The sequence below is a fragment of the Ascaphus truei genome, chromosome 3 (assembly GCF_040206685.1).
Source record: "Ascaphus truei isolate aAscTru1 chromosome 3, aAscTru1.hap1, whole genome shotgun sequence".
Taxonomy (NCBI): domain Eukaryota; kingdom Metazoa; phylum Chordata; class Amphibia; order Anura; family Ascaphidae; genus Ascaphus; species Ascaphus truei.
Genome location: NC_134485.1, coordinates 53,268,923 through 53,283,410, shown reverse-complemented (window position 1 = coordinate 53,283,410; position 14,488 = coordinate 53,268,923). Strand labels below are relative to the sequence as shown.

The following is a 14,488-nucleotide window of genomic DNA, read 5'->3' as shown; positions in this document are numbered from 1 at the left end:
TATCTCCTCTATCCCTGCTGGCAGTTGATATTCTTTCTTTAATTTAGTAAGAATTAAATCTTATGATTACATCTCTGGCTCTCTTCGGGTCAGAGGATTTGGGTTCCAAGGACCTATGTGCGCGGTCCATTTCTATCTCCTCATGTTTGAGTTCAGGGATCAGGTGAGAAAAGAGATCGAGCAGGTAAGGTCGCAGCAGGTTTGTATCCACTGACTCTGGTATATACCGCACTCTGAGATTCTGGCGCCGGTCTCTATTTTCTTGCTCTTCCGCATTTTCTTTTAAAGCTCGGATTTCAAAGTTCAGACGGTTGATTTCATCTTCAGCAGAGGAGTAAGTTTGTTCAATTTCCTCTACTTTCTTTTGTAGTGAGTCTGTTCTTTCGGTTAGGGTGTTCATGTCTGTTCTGAGGGTAGTTATAGCTCTGGATAGGTCCTCTTGGAACCCCTGTCTCCTTTTGGTGAAGAGCCCCTCTAGATAGTCCTTTGTTATTTCTGGACAGATCTTCCCCGACTGAGCAGAGAGGCTAGCTGAGCCTTCCGTCGAACACGCCGGGCCACCATTTTGGGTGGTCCCGCAGCTCTCCATGGGTTTTAGTTGCGGCATGAAGAAGCTAGTAATGCTTTGCTGGGTGGGTTTCTTCAGCTTACTGTTCATCCCCTGTGAGACCCTTGTCCTCACCGAGTCTTTAGAGGCAATTTTCAATGAGTTGGTGAGTATTATAATAGGCTATTCATCGGAGGGCTCTGGAGCGATCTCCTCAGGCGTCCATGCACCGTGACATCACCGGAAGTCTCCGGTATGACTATTTTTCTAACGACAGACTGTTGACTAGAATACTACATGCAAAAACAAGCTAGTGATGTATTTCAGAACAGCACAGTAATATAAATACTCTCAAAGTAAAGACCAGAGTGAGGTAGGCCTCGGAACACTAATATCTGAAATTTTGGTAAGATACATGTGAAATATTTCTCGCTGGCCCTTTTTCAGTGTGGCGAGAAGGTTATGTACAGTTAATTCAAGTGACGTAATTGCATTGTTTATTAATTTCTCATCATATTGAATAGGGTGGAGTAACGTTTCAGTTTATTAATTTCAAGTTTCTATCACCCACATAAAACAAGGAAGTCTCTCTATTAAAATAAATGAGTTTGTGAATTTTAAATTGCCATTTGTGTCATGAACGTGTCTACGTTCTCTATGCCTGGCCATGGTTTAACTGGTGATGGAACATTGCAAAATCAAATTTTTTTGTACAGTTCACCTATATACTTCTTGCAATAGAAAAAAACAATTACTTTGGACATGTCATGCACTGTATGATGCCTAAAAAAAACATGCTTTTAAAGTGTCCTAGCAGTCCTTTAGATTATAATGCAGAATTTCTCTATGCCTGTGCTTATTGAGTGCTAACTGTGAATACCCCTTTTTGATTTTTCTGAGGGTGCTATGCAAAACCATAAAAACATTATAGGATTTTGGGGGAGGGGGGAAATGATAAGGTGTAGGTACCATATTCCAACAAAAAGAGCATAAGATCACATTGAATTTAAACATTGGTACTAGATTCGACTTGCACTCTTCCTCTCAGATTACAATTTGGTATAACGTCGCTTGTACATCTGGAAAACATCCTTTTTAGCATTATGAACTGTTTAAATATAATAAAATGGAAGTAGATGCACTCCACTGGTCTTCAAAAGATCGTACACTTATTGTACAAGGATCAATGTTTCGATCCGCTTGCGAACCTTTGTCAAGATAAAGTGTCAATAACAGTGAATGTCATATATACCCCCTATGGGCGCGTCATCAGAAAACGGCGCCAAAACCTCCAATTAAGAAAAGGTCGTAACAGATTATTCTTTATGAAGAATTTATCTTTGTGTTCATCAATCCACATGTGTTGTCTGCAAAAGTCAGTAAATTCATCAATTTGTCTCTTATATTTAACCATGGAATTAGATCCCAGTTTTTCAAAGCCCCAATTGTTGCCCCAATATCTCTGCCCCATAATTGCAATAATTGAGGATCACCAGTGCTTCCTCCTTATTAGCAGGACATATTATGATGTCAACATTATTTTTTTTAAAGTTTCAAAGCACACCGCTAAGCTACAAAATGTATGATATTTTAAAGACTATTGTTGCAGTGCAACCGTGGTGTTTCTTTACTTTGTGCCATGAGTGCACCTTTACTTGAACTACTGTTTAAATACAATACATCATTAATGACTCATCCGAATATATCTTCTGAGCAAAGTTATACACAATTGTGGCCAGATGATCAATTATGAACATTCCTTAATCCTTTGCTGTAGGTCTGGCCCCTTATGAGAACATGTAGATACTGTAGTTGCCACAGGAATGCAGCAGGTCAGTTGGGGAAACAGGAACACAGCAGAATTGGGCCACGTGCTCATGGACTTCTTTATGAAAAGTAGTTTATGGTAGGATTAACGTTTCCGTTTTGTACACTGACCTTTTTCAAGATACATATGCAGATACATATGTGCAACACATATCCAAAACCTTAAACATCCAACTATGATTGACGCTGCATGACAAGCTAGTACCAAAAAACACTGCAGGCTCAGCTAAGCAATGTGTATATAATAAGAAAAACAAAAAACACACACACAAAAAAAAAAAGCGCTTCGCACAGATTCTGCTGTGTTATGTCATGTACAACATCCTCCCAGAAGTGCTGTGGTCCCCAGTCACCCTTTTCTTGTTCGAGCAATGGTTTCTGAGAGTTCAGAAGTTCTTCTCCAAGCATCCCACAGTAAAGTGACCGAGGGACGGACTTGTCTTTTTTCTTGACCTGCAAAAGCTGAAAAAACGCCATAAACAATGTACTTTTTAAAAACAATACAACAAATAACTGTATCCTGTAATATATAATCATTTTATCACATAACACATTATAGATCACCTTTGAAAACACCGCTTCTGTCCTTAACTGATGAGCAGTTCAATACCGAGAGATCCCCGGTATGGTAATAAAGGCCAATACTCTAACACAGGGTTTCTCAACTCCAATCCTAAAGCCCCAGCAACAGGTCAGGTTTTAAGGATATCCCAGCTTCAGCACAGGTGGCTCAAACAGTGACTCAGTCTTCGAGACTCTGATTGAGCCACCTGTACTAAAAAGGGATATCCTTAAAACCTTACCTGTTGGGGGGTCTTGAGGACTGGAGTTGGGCACCACTGCTCTAGCACACTCCATCAGTGTGCAGTATTTCAAATACCAAGTGTTTACAACCAGTGTAATAAGCACTGATACCATAATGAATTATCATCATTATTAGCAATCTTAGTATTGACAAAAAAACAACAACAATCTCCTGTCAGTTTGCAAAGCTCCACTAATCCAGAAGCATAGAAAAACCCTGTTCAAATCCCAATGTCAGCTTCACTGTACATGACAACTCACTTCTTACATCCAGGTTGGGGGAAAAGAGATTCCATCAGCAGGAAAGGATGCTTTACAGTAAGGGCAGTTACAATGTGTAATTCATTAGGAATTTATCACATGGAGACTGTGAGAAAGGAAAGGTATACAGGGATATATACCAAATAAGTAAACAAGGGAAGTATGATGATCAGCAATCTGGGTGGCATTATTTGGAGTCAGTAATAAATTCATTTTCTCCTATTTTGAGAAATCATTGAAAATGTTTCACTGGGGTTTTCTGTTTGCCTTCCTCTGGATAAAAATACTGTAACTACAAATATAGGATAAAGTATCTGTATATGTTGTCTAAATGTAATATAGGTTGAACTTGATGAACATACAGTATGTCTAAATTTATTTTTTTACCTCCGCTACTATGTCATTATGACATTATGTAACTATGTAACCAATTCCTTGTGCCTCAGGCATCAAACATAGATCTTTAGCTTGTCACGACGTGTCTGTAAAAGTATATTAAGAAAGTAATCCAGTCATGGAAGGCTAGCACCACGTCTTTGTGAAAATATAAAACTTATTTGTGGACTGAACGAAGTTTCGGTCCAAACACAGACCTTTGTCAAGTGTATATACAGCATTGCATACCGCTTGCCATGTTGTAATTGTGAAGCGCTTTGAGTCCCATTGGGAGAAATCAGGCTTAGGAGTTGTGCTGTATGTTCATCCAACAAACAAATTACAATACAGAAATTAGCCACTTCCCAGCCCTTCTGGCAGCAAGAGGATTAATCAATGTTGTACATGTTTGTAACCAAGAAACTCTAAAAAGTAAGTTTTCAGTTCCACCAAGTAACGTTTAAATAATTTTCATGGTGCAGTCTGTACATTCCCGCTTGACACTTAAAAAAAAAAAATATATATATATATATATATATATATATATATATATATATATATATATATATATATATATATATATATATATATATATCTAAAACAAAGAAAAGAAAAGAAAAAAGCAGCGCCTCTGATAATGGTTAAATAGGTGAATATAATGTAGTATATAAAATAAATTAAATATAAAAAATATATAATAAACCGACTGTGATTAATAATAAGATACACAAATATTAGTGAAATACTAAATGATTCTAGCACATATAATAATCAAACCTATAACCATAAAGATAAATGCATAGATTTTGCAAATATACAAATTCAAAAGAAAAAAAAGAGTGTAAAAACCAGTCCTCAGATTGTCCAATAATGATGTAGGTTCTGGTATGAAGGGTCTCCTGCTGCTCTCAAATGGACAAACCACGTCCACAGGGAATCTATTGGAAAAAAGGGGAGAGAGAGCGCACACCCATAGCGTAAAATAGTAAATTTAATGAGGGGAGGGGGAGAAGGGGGTTAAGAAATGCGCTTACAAAAATGCAATAAAATCAAGCATTGTGTGATATAATCACCACCATCCGATTTTTCTGCAGTAACTTGGGGTAATCCCGGTCTAGCAGTAGCAGGATCAATATCCCAACAAGTGTCCAGGGCAGGCTGTCTTCAATGTAGCCATGTTAGAGTCCTGGAAAGATGGCTCCTTGTACTTCAAGCCTCTGCAGCAGTCGCGCGGATCAATCTGTTCCAGCGCGCGGTGATGACGTCAGTGTCAATGCGTCTGACGTGATGTCCAAAGCACAAATGTGTTGTGTGTTATATTATATCACATGTATTACTGTTGTGACGGGCTATATACATAAATGACGCTATATAAATAAAGAAATACATACATATATAAAACAAACATTTAATTTTCTTGTGTCTGAATTATTTGTATAAAAGGCATTAATCCCCCCCGATTAATTCCAGTAAACATGTTACTGCCATAGGTATCTGCTCTAAAGGACAAGCTGGGAGTAGCAGATCCCCTTGGAATCTCAATTTTAAAATTAAACTACACTCTTATTATAGCAACACAAAAAAAAAAAGCAAATGGCCCTTTGAGTCTGCTTACCTGCTCCCTGGAAAAAAAGGCAGAAGACACCTTTGGTTAATACCATTAGTTCATCATGATACCAGGAGGCAGGGCCACTGACAGTTTTCCCAGGGCCCAGGATTAGAGTTTCACTGCTCCCTCCTCCCCCCAAGCAGCTTTGCGATTCCTTATCCCTTCTTCCACACTTCCTCACTATCGCCCTACCTCTATCCCCCCCTCTCCCACCTCTCTGTCTCTCACACTTCCCCATCTCTTCCTCACGTACACAGCCCCTCTCTCTCTCTTGCTCACTCCCTCTCACACACTCCTCACCTCTGCTTTTACTCAATGCCCCCCTTTCTCTCAATTCCACTCCCTCCTCAATCCCCAACTACAAACACAATTCCCCCCCCTTCCAGACACAATTGAACACAATTCCCCCCCCAACCTTCCCCATCAAAATACACACAATAATACCCCCTCCCACACAATACAAACCAGCAGAATTACCTTAGGGGTGGTATCAGGCGCCGCTCTTCTCCTTGCATGTAAGATTAAGTTAGGCCTGACTTCTGGACGGAACCAGCTTCCGGTGCACACCAGCGGGACAGTCGCAGGCAAGGAAGGCCTGATAGGAGAGTGGCAGGCCCAGCGTGGGAGGGGCAGGTCCAGCGGAGGAGAGGCAGGCCGGGTGGGGGGGACAGAGGCAGGCAAGGAAAGCCTGACAGGAGAGCTGTAGCCCCTGCGGGGGAGGGGCAGGTCCAGCGGGGGAGAGGCAGGCCAGGTGGGGGGGAGAGAAGGGCCCTTCGGGGGAGAGAGGGGCCCAGCAGGTGAGGTGAAGTTTTGGCAGGGTAGAAAACGGTTTGGTGGGGGAGAGGCCAGTTCAGCAGGGAAGGACCAGGCCCGGTAGGGTAGAGACTCACTGTAGCTGGGGACAACTGGGGCCCAGTGGCAATCAGAGGCCCAGGAGCCAGATGTAGAAGTTAGACCTGACCTCTGGCCTGGCCCAACTTCCAGCACCGGCTGTGCCTGAGACAATTGTCCCATCTTCCCTCCCCCTGTCGGTTGCATGCTAGGAGCAACTGGACGTTTCCCATGCTTATGGCTTAGCATTGATACTGGTGGTGGTCTCTGTCCAAGCACTGGGTCTCTCCAATGTTCAAGAACATGCTGGATAAGTTCAAGCTTTTCACTTGTACGCAGCACAACGATATTCTGCATCACAAGATACTTATAGATAACATCATGTTGAACGTTTCTCCGTTTCAAGAGCTCTGTGGCACTGTGACTATGTGATAGTACCTCATTAATGGCGTCTGAAAAAAAATACAACAGAAATGCAGACTAAGGACTGTTCCAGTATGCCAGCTTGTGTTAACGGTGTCTCTAATACACATGGGAGTATTAACTGCTTTACTTCTGGCTCACAACACTTACAGTATATGGCCAATTACTGTATTGTGTACTGTAGACTAAGAGAGAATAAGCAATCTGAGGTTGAGGGGTCTGCAAGCGATAAAGCAAGCAACAGGGTGGGAGGAAAAAGTAAGAAATCTCAGCTAACACATTGGAAGTTCAGTTGTAATGTGTATATCATTAGTGTGGTGTCATCCTCTCCTGGTTGAACATATATAATGAATATCCCAATCTAACACATACTGGATCGATCAGTATGACGTTATTACATTCCTCTGGTTACATACATTCTACATGTCATTAAGGTGTCATGTTGCCCTGGTTAGATATATTATACTTGTGACTAGTGTGATTTGTTCCCTTAGTTACATAGTAGATGAGGTTGAAAAAAGATGTAGTCCATCAAGTTCAACCTATGCAAAGTTAGATGCAATGTATACTGTATGTTATTAAGATGTTATCATTGGGTAATAATAATGTACATGTGTTCATCAGTACAATGGTGTAATGTTCTCTTGGTTAATCAAAATGTATGTATCATTAGGATGGTGCTATTTTCGCCTGAGTGTCTTGTTATGTTATAGGCTGCAGCTCACATATTCAGTCTACAGTACATCTCCTCCCTCCTGTCTCCGCAGCTCGGGGCTCTCACCTTCTCTGTTCTGCACATGTATCGTGTGCTTGGTAACAGTCTCTGCCAGAGCCAACAGCTTGTCGGTCCTCAGCAGTTTCAGTAATTGCTGGCAACCCGCCTTCTCCTGCGCACTCAGACCCACCATGGCCAGAATACCAAGACACTGACAGGCAGGTAACAACCAGTGTGGCTTGAACAGCACGAAAACAAAACAATGACTTCTGTGTTCCACGAAGTGGATTGATCATCGAGCAAGATCTAGCAGCTCTAACGTTCCGCCTACTAAACCCACAGCACACCTATTGCTGCAGGTGAGGTTTGTTTTTTTGTTTTTTTACCTCACCTACTATGTTATTATGACATTATGTAACTATGTAACCAATTCCTTGTGCATCAGGCACCAAACATAGATCTTTAGCTTGTCACGACGTGTCTGTAAAAGTATATTAAGAAAGTAATCCAGTCATGGAAGGCCAGCACACCACGTCTTTGTGAAAAAATAAAACTTATTTGTGGACTGAACGAAGTTTCGGTCCAAACACGGACCTTTGTCAAGTGTATATACAGCATTGTGTACCACGAGCTATGTTGTAATTGTGAAGCGCTTTGAGTCCCATTTTGAGAAATCAGGCTTAGGAGGTTGTGCTGTATGTTCATCCAACAATCAAATTACAATACAGATATTAGCCACTTCCCAGCCCTTCTGGCAGCAAGAGGATTAATCAATGTTGTACGTGTTTGTAACCAAGAAACTCTAAAAAGTAAGTTTTCAGTTCCACCAAGTAACGTTTAAATAATTTTCATGGTGCAGTCTGTATATTCCTGCTTGACACTTAAAAAAAAAATATATATATATATATATATATATATATATATATATATATATATATATATATATATATATATATATATATATTCTGGCACGAATTGCAGAGCCGCATTGCTTGGCAATTTGTGTAACGTGATAAATTCTCCGAAACATTCTAATCATTATCGAACTAGAATTTGTAATTATATATATTTGTATTGTAGTCCCTTCGGGAATGAATGGGTTATGTATTTTTTCCAAAAGGGATTTTGAAGGGGGAATGCTGGTCAATTAAAGGTTTTCCCTACTAATATCATTTCCTGCCCCTATTATGTACTGTATACATGTATATCTAATTTATATAGCGCCATCCACGTGACCTAATAATACGGCACATAATGGGAATAAGCGCTTCAGACATGACAGTGATAATAGGTAAAGTAGTACCTGCTCCGAAGAGCTTACAATCTAAGTATAGGATAATAAGAAAATATAGGCCTACAGAGAAATAGGAAGTTTGTCTGAACAAACTGTTTTTATGAAAACAGAGCATTATCACACAATAGAAGATCTAAAGCCTCTCCTAAAGGTAATCTACCATGCTTAAAAATGAATACATTAGATTGTAAGTTCTTCGGGACATAGACTCATTTTCTTAATGTTACTTTATGTCTGAAGCACTTATTCGCATTATTTATTTATTACATTTTTATAGGGCTTTTATCCAAAGCAAAAATGTGTTGTGTGTTATATTATATCACATGTATTACTGCTGTGATGCGCTATGTACATAAATGACGCTATATAAATCAAGAAATACATACATATATAAAACAAACATTTAATTTTCTTGTGTCTGAATTATTTGTATAAAAGACATGAATCCCCCCCGATTAATTCCAGTAAACATGTTACTGCCATAGGTATCTGCTCTAAAGGACAAGCTTGGGAGTAGCAGATCCCCTTGGAATCTCAACTTTAAACTTAAACTACACGCTTATTATAGCAAAAAAAAAAAAGCAAATGGCCATTTGAGTCTGCTTACCTGCTCCCTGGAAAAAACGGCAGAAGACATCTTTGGTTAATACCATTAGTTCATTATGATACCAGGAGCCAGGGCCACTGACAGTTTTCCCAGGGTCCAGGACTAGAGTTTCACTGCTCCCTCCTCCCCCCAAGCAGCTTTGCGATTCATTATCCCTTCTTCCACACTTCCTCACTATCGCCCTACCTCTATCCCCACTCTCCAACCTCTCTGTCTCTCACTCTTCCCCATCTCTTCCTCACGTACACAGCCCCTCTCTCTCTCTTGCTCACTCCCTCTCACACACTCCTCACCTCTGCTTTTACTCAATGCCCCCCTTTCTCTCAATTCCACTCCCTCCTCAATCCCCAACTACAAACACAATTCCCCCCCCTTCCAGACACAATTGAACACAATTCCCCCCCCAACCTTCCCCATCAAAATACACACAATAATACCCCCTCCCACACAAGACAAACCATCAGAAATACCTTAGGGGTGGTATCAGGCGCCGCTCTTCTCAATGTAAGATTAAGTTAGGCCTGACCTCCGGACGGACCCGGTTTCCGGTGCACACCAGCGGGACAGAGGCAGGCAAGGAAGGCCTGGCAGGAGAGAGGTTGGCCCAGCGGGGGAGGTGCAGGTCCTGTGGGGGAGAGGCAGGCTGGGTTGGGGGGAGGGAGGGGCCATTCAGGGGAGAGAGGGGCCCTGCAGGTGAGGTGAAGGTTTAGCAGGGTAGAATACGGTTTGGTTGGGGAGTGGCCAGTTCAGCAGGGAAGTTCCAGGCCCGGTGGGGTAGAGGCACACTGTAGCTGGGGATAACTGGGGCCCAGCGGCAATCAGAGGCCCAGGAGCCAGATGTAGAAGTTAGACCTGACCTCTGGCCAGGCCCAACTTCCAGCACCGGCTGTGCCTGAGACAGTGTCCCATCTCCCCCTCCCCCCCCCCCCTGTTGGTTGCATGCTAGGAGCAACTGGACCTTTCCCATGCTTATGGCTGAGCAGCGATACTGGTGGTGGTCTCTGTCCAACCACTGGGTCTCTCCTTTGCTCAAGAACATGCTTGTTAAGTTCAAGCTTTTCACTTGTACGCAGCACAATGATATTCTGCATCACAAGATACTTATAGATAACATCACGTTGAACGTTTCTCCGTTTCAAGAGCTCTGTGGCACTGTGACTATATGTTATTACCGCACGAATGGCTCCTGAAACAAAATAAAATAGAAATGCCGACTAAGGATTGTTCCACAGTGCCAGCTTGTGTTAAAGGTGTCTCTAGCACACAAGAGTATTAACTGCTGTACTTCTGGCTCAAAACACACATGGCCAATTGTTGTGAACTGTACACTAGGAGAGAGCAAGCAATCTGAGGTTGAGGGTCTGCAAGCGATAAAGCAAGCAACGGGATGGGAGGAGAAAGTAAGAAATCTCAGCTAAGACATTGGAAGTTTAGTTGTAATGTGTATTTCATTTGTGTGGTGTCATCCTCTCCTCCTGGTTACTCATATATAATGAATGTCCCAATCTGACACATACTGGATCGATCATTATGATGTTATTATATTTCTCTGGTTACATATATTCTACATGTCATTAAGGTGTCATGTTGCCCTGGTTAGATATATTATACTTGTGACTAGTGTGATTAGTTCCCTTAGTTACATGCAATGTATATGTCATTAGGATGTTATCATCCTTGGGTAATAATAATGTACATACAATATGTCCGTCAGTACAATGGTGTAATGTTCTCTTGGTTAATTAAAATGTATGTATCATTAGAATGGTGCTATTTTCACCTGAGTGTCCTGTTATGTTACAGGCTGCAGCTCACATATTCAGTCTACATCTCCTCCCTCCTGTCTCTGCAGCTCGGGGCTCTCAGCTTCTCTGCTCTGCAACTGCATCTCACACTTTGTAACCGTCTTTGCCAGATCCAGCAGCTCACGGGTTCCCAGCAGCTCCAGCAACTCCTTGCAACCCGCCATCCCCCGCACACTCAGACCCACCATGGCCAGAACACTGAAACTCTTTCAGGCGGGTAACAACCAGTGTGACTTGAACAGCATGAAAACAAAACAATCACTTCTGTGTTCCACAAAGTGGATTGATCATCGAGCAAGATCTAGCAGCTCTAACGTTCCGAATACTAAACCCACAGCACACCTTTGCTGCAGGTGAGGTTTGTCACCAGTCCACATTCCCAGCGGTAAAGCTCTGACAACCAATATAACTCCCCCACAGTAAGAGATGCTCAGAAATGACTAGTCACATGATTTGCAGATGTCGTAATGAAAATGTGTGAGATCTGTTCATCTTTCATTCAATTCATTGACTTGAGGGAATTTTTTTTCAGAAGGCTGTAAGCAAGTGAAAGTGTTTAAAACATTGAGGGAGTTTTATAACTAGGGACAGTTGAACTATTTTTCACTGAAGGGAATGCAAGATAGTCTTTGCACGGAGGGAGTTTTGCATTAAAATTGGTACAGAGGAAAACATTTAAAAAGCACCACGACCACCCAAAGTGGCTATGTTATTGTACCTGACAGGTCAAGCATCCACTCATATTAAAGTGAAACTTACTTTAGCACCATCACTTGCTAGACATCAATGTGGTTTCGCTGACAAAGAAACAAACAAACACACACACACACACACACTACACACCTCCTGAACACAAACACACACATACCCTACAGCCCCACTACACACATACACACACACACACACACACACACACTACAGCACCCTTACACACGAACTACAGCCCCCCCCCCCCTTACACACACAAACACGCGCACTCAACAGCCCCATATATCTATATCTAAATCATAAATACATATGTAGCAGAGTAGTCCTCTACACCTCTAGGGGGTGCTGATGCTGATCCTCTGACTTTTAGGCGGAGGTGCGGATGACATGTTAGCACTCCCAAAGTGACTAGAGAGAGGATATCTCCTGGAGGAACAGGATATTCTCTGAGAGACTGGAGGCCGTGTGTCAGAACTGTCGGAGACCGCGGAAGAGAAGGTTGTGTCCGGGAAGCAAGTTAGGCTGCCCAGGGAACTCCATAGGCCCTGAGCCACCCTAGCTGTAAGGACGGCCATATCTCAGGGACAATCATAGTAGCTGAGTACCAGCGGAGCGACAGAGCAGGATGAATCGCTAAGGAGTACTACCGCGCGGCTGCCGGAAGTAAGGAGTGAGGGGCATATTGTTTGGAGGCCCCGCTACGTGGGATCATAAGAGCAGTTCCTTCTATCTTAACTAAGGAGGATTGCCTGGCTACACCATTGTATCCAGGAAGGTACCCACGTGCACCACCAAATACACCAGGGAGGGTACCTCTGCCTTCACATACATTCGGGGTTGCCTTGCTAGACACCAAGCCTGTTAAGGTGCCCTACAGACGGGATATGATTGGAACCCTTTGGGGGGCATTTGGGAACAATGTGTGTTGTTGTTCTTATTGTTGTTGATGTATCAGGAGGGACTGGTTGGTAAAGAGAATTGCTTATCACCGCTGTGCATTGTGGTTATTGCTGTATATGTTCCCATGAGGAGCCATCCCACCTATGCTGGAATCCCCAAGGGTGGATGCGCTGAACCCCGCACCAGAGGCCGAGCCAACCCGGGGAAGGAACTGATGGATCCCCATAGGTAACCAGTTCGGAACTGCTGCCTGTGAGGATTATGGACGCACGCCTACCCCGCGCTTCCTCTCGCGCAGCTCTACGCACGCGTGGGGCACCTTCAGCCCGTACTCCTCTCCTTACACGCACAGCGGGCATGCGCGCAGCAGTGACGTCACCTGATGCCGCAAACTCGGGCTCCGCCTCCAGATCGCGCCGCACGTTCCCAGTACGCAGCACGCGCACATGACATATGCACCACGCCCCCAAGCTCCGTGGCAACTACATCAGCTGATACTAACAGCTGCACCTGCTCATAGGCTGGAACCTATCACAGGCTTCTGTGGAGGCCGCGCCTCTGCTCCACCCCCCCATGGGGATTGGCTAATCAAGCCTATATATGCTCAGCTGTGCCACTGGCACTTTGGCTGAGCATAGATTGTGTTACTCTGTGTTTGCCTCTGCTGATCCTGTCTTGTCCTTGTCCTGCTGCCGTGCTTCCTGGATTAACCCCTCGTGTACCGACCTGGCTTGCCTTTGACCACCCGCTTATCTGGAATCCTGAACTCGGCTTTGAACTTCAACTACCCTGCTCTCTCCAACTCTGGACCTCTCCTGCACTGAACCTGGCAAGTATACAACTACCCTGGCCTCTCCACTCCAGACCCTGCTACCAAGACTATCCTACACTCCAGACGTGGCCCCCATGTCTGTGGCTGGTGTTTACCTATTCCCATCTCAGTACCGGGGTCTCGTCCTGTTTGTGGTGAGCACAGCATAACAGTATGCTCAGCCCCACAAACATAGACCCCGCTGAGGTGGGGAATATGGTGGCATCTCATGCCGTTATGTTCTCCAAACTCGAGAAGTACTTAGAGCAGTCTGATCGTCGCATAGACTAACTACAGAAGGACCTTCAGACCCTCTCTATGCAAGTACTACAGGCTAACATACCCACCTTCTCTCCACTCCTCTCTACTCCTCCGGCTAACCCCATTTCTTCCGAACCACGACTCCCCACTCCTAACCAGTACTCCGGAGATCCCATAGAATGTCATGGGTTCCTCAACCAGTGCTTTATAGAGTTTGAGATGTCACCCTCCCGGTTCCTTACACCAAGATCTAAAGTAGCCTATATTGTTTTACTGCTCACAGGTGACGCGTTGGCCTGGGCCTCTCCCATCTGGGAACAGAGAGGGGATCTCACACAAGATATTGGGCAATTCACCAAAGAGTTCAGATGTGTCTTCGACACCCCGGTTCGTAAAATTACTGCTGCCTCCTCCCTTTTTCACATCACGCAGGGGAACCGTCCGGTGGCCAGGTATGCCTTGGAATTCCGGACAATCGCTTCAGAGACGGGTGGAGCAGCGAGGCTCTTTCTTCAGCCTTTTGGCAGGGACTTTCAGAACAACTGAAGGATGAACTCGCCGCGCAGGAGTGCCCAGCTGACCTGGAGGAGCTTATAGCGGTCTGCATTCGTGTGGATCAGCGTCTGCAGGAGAAGAGATCCGAGCGTTCATGTCTTCATCAGGTATGCGTCAAGTCACCGCTTGTTCACTCCTCTTTTCCAGAGATTTCC

The 14,488-nt window shown here is 43.7% G+C and overlaps 1 protein-coding gene across 4 annotated transcripts; it reads right to left on the bottom strand.

Moving 5' to 3' along the window:
• Positions 1-25: 25 nt before the first annotated feature.
• LOC142491437 (uncharacterized) lies at positions 26-10,214 on the bottom strand. 4 transcript variants are annotated; one of them, XM_075594013.1, is made up of 3 exons: positions 9,764-10,214; positions 5,901-6,706; positions 26-2,836 (listed from the first exon to the last, which is right to left on the bottom strand). In XM_075594013.1, exons 2-3 carry the CDS (start codon positions 6,609-6,611, stop codon positions 2,597-2,599), a joined length of 951 nt encoding a protein of 316 aa, XP_075450128.1. In that variant the 5' UTR covers positions 6,612-6,706; positions 9,764-10,214; the 3' UTR covers positions 26-2,596. The 4 variants fall into 4 exon arrangements, with proteins under 4 accessions (XP_075450128.1, XP_075450125.1, XP_075450126.1 ...); XM_075594010.1 differs by lacking the exon at positions 9,764-10,214 and adding an exon at positions 7,459-7,738; XM_075594011.1 differs by lacking the exons at positions 26-2,836; positions 9,764-10,214 and adding exons at positions 4,449-4,752; positions 7,459-7,739.
• Between the last annotated feature and the right edge of the window lie 4,274 nt (positions 10,215-14,488).

Excerpts from the sequence above, each read along its gene's own strand:
- LOC142491437 (XM_075594010.1), bottom strand. The coding sequence starts at position 7,585 with ATGGTGGGTCTGAGTGCGCAGGAGAAGGCGGGTTGCCAGCAATTACTG. Across the intron at positions 6,707-7,458 it reads ACATGTGCAGAACAGAGAAG|ACGCCATTAATGAGGTACTA; the intron begins GTGAGAGCCCCG and ends ATTTTTTTTCAG. Across the intron at positions 2,837-5,900 it reads CGCCTGATACCACCCCTAAG|CTTTTGCAGGTCAAGAAAAA; the intron begins GTAATTCTGCTG and ends GCGTTTTTTCAG.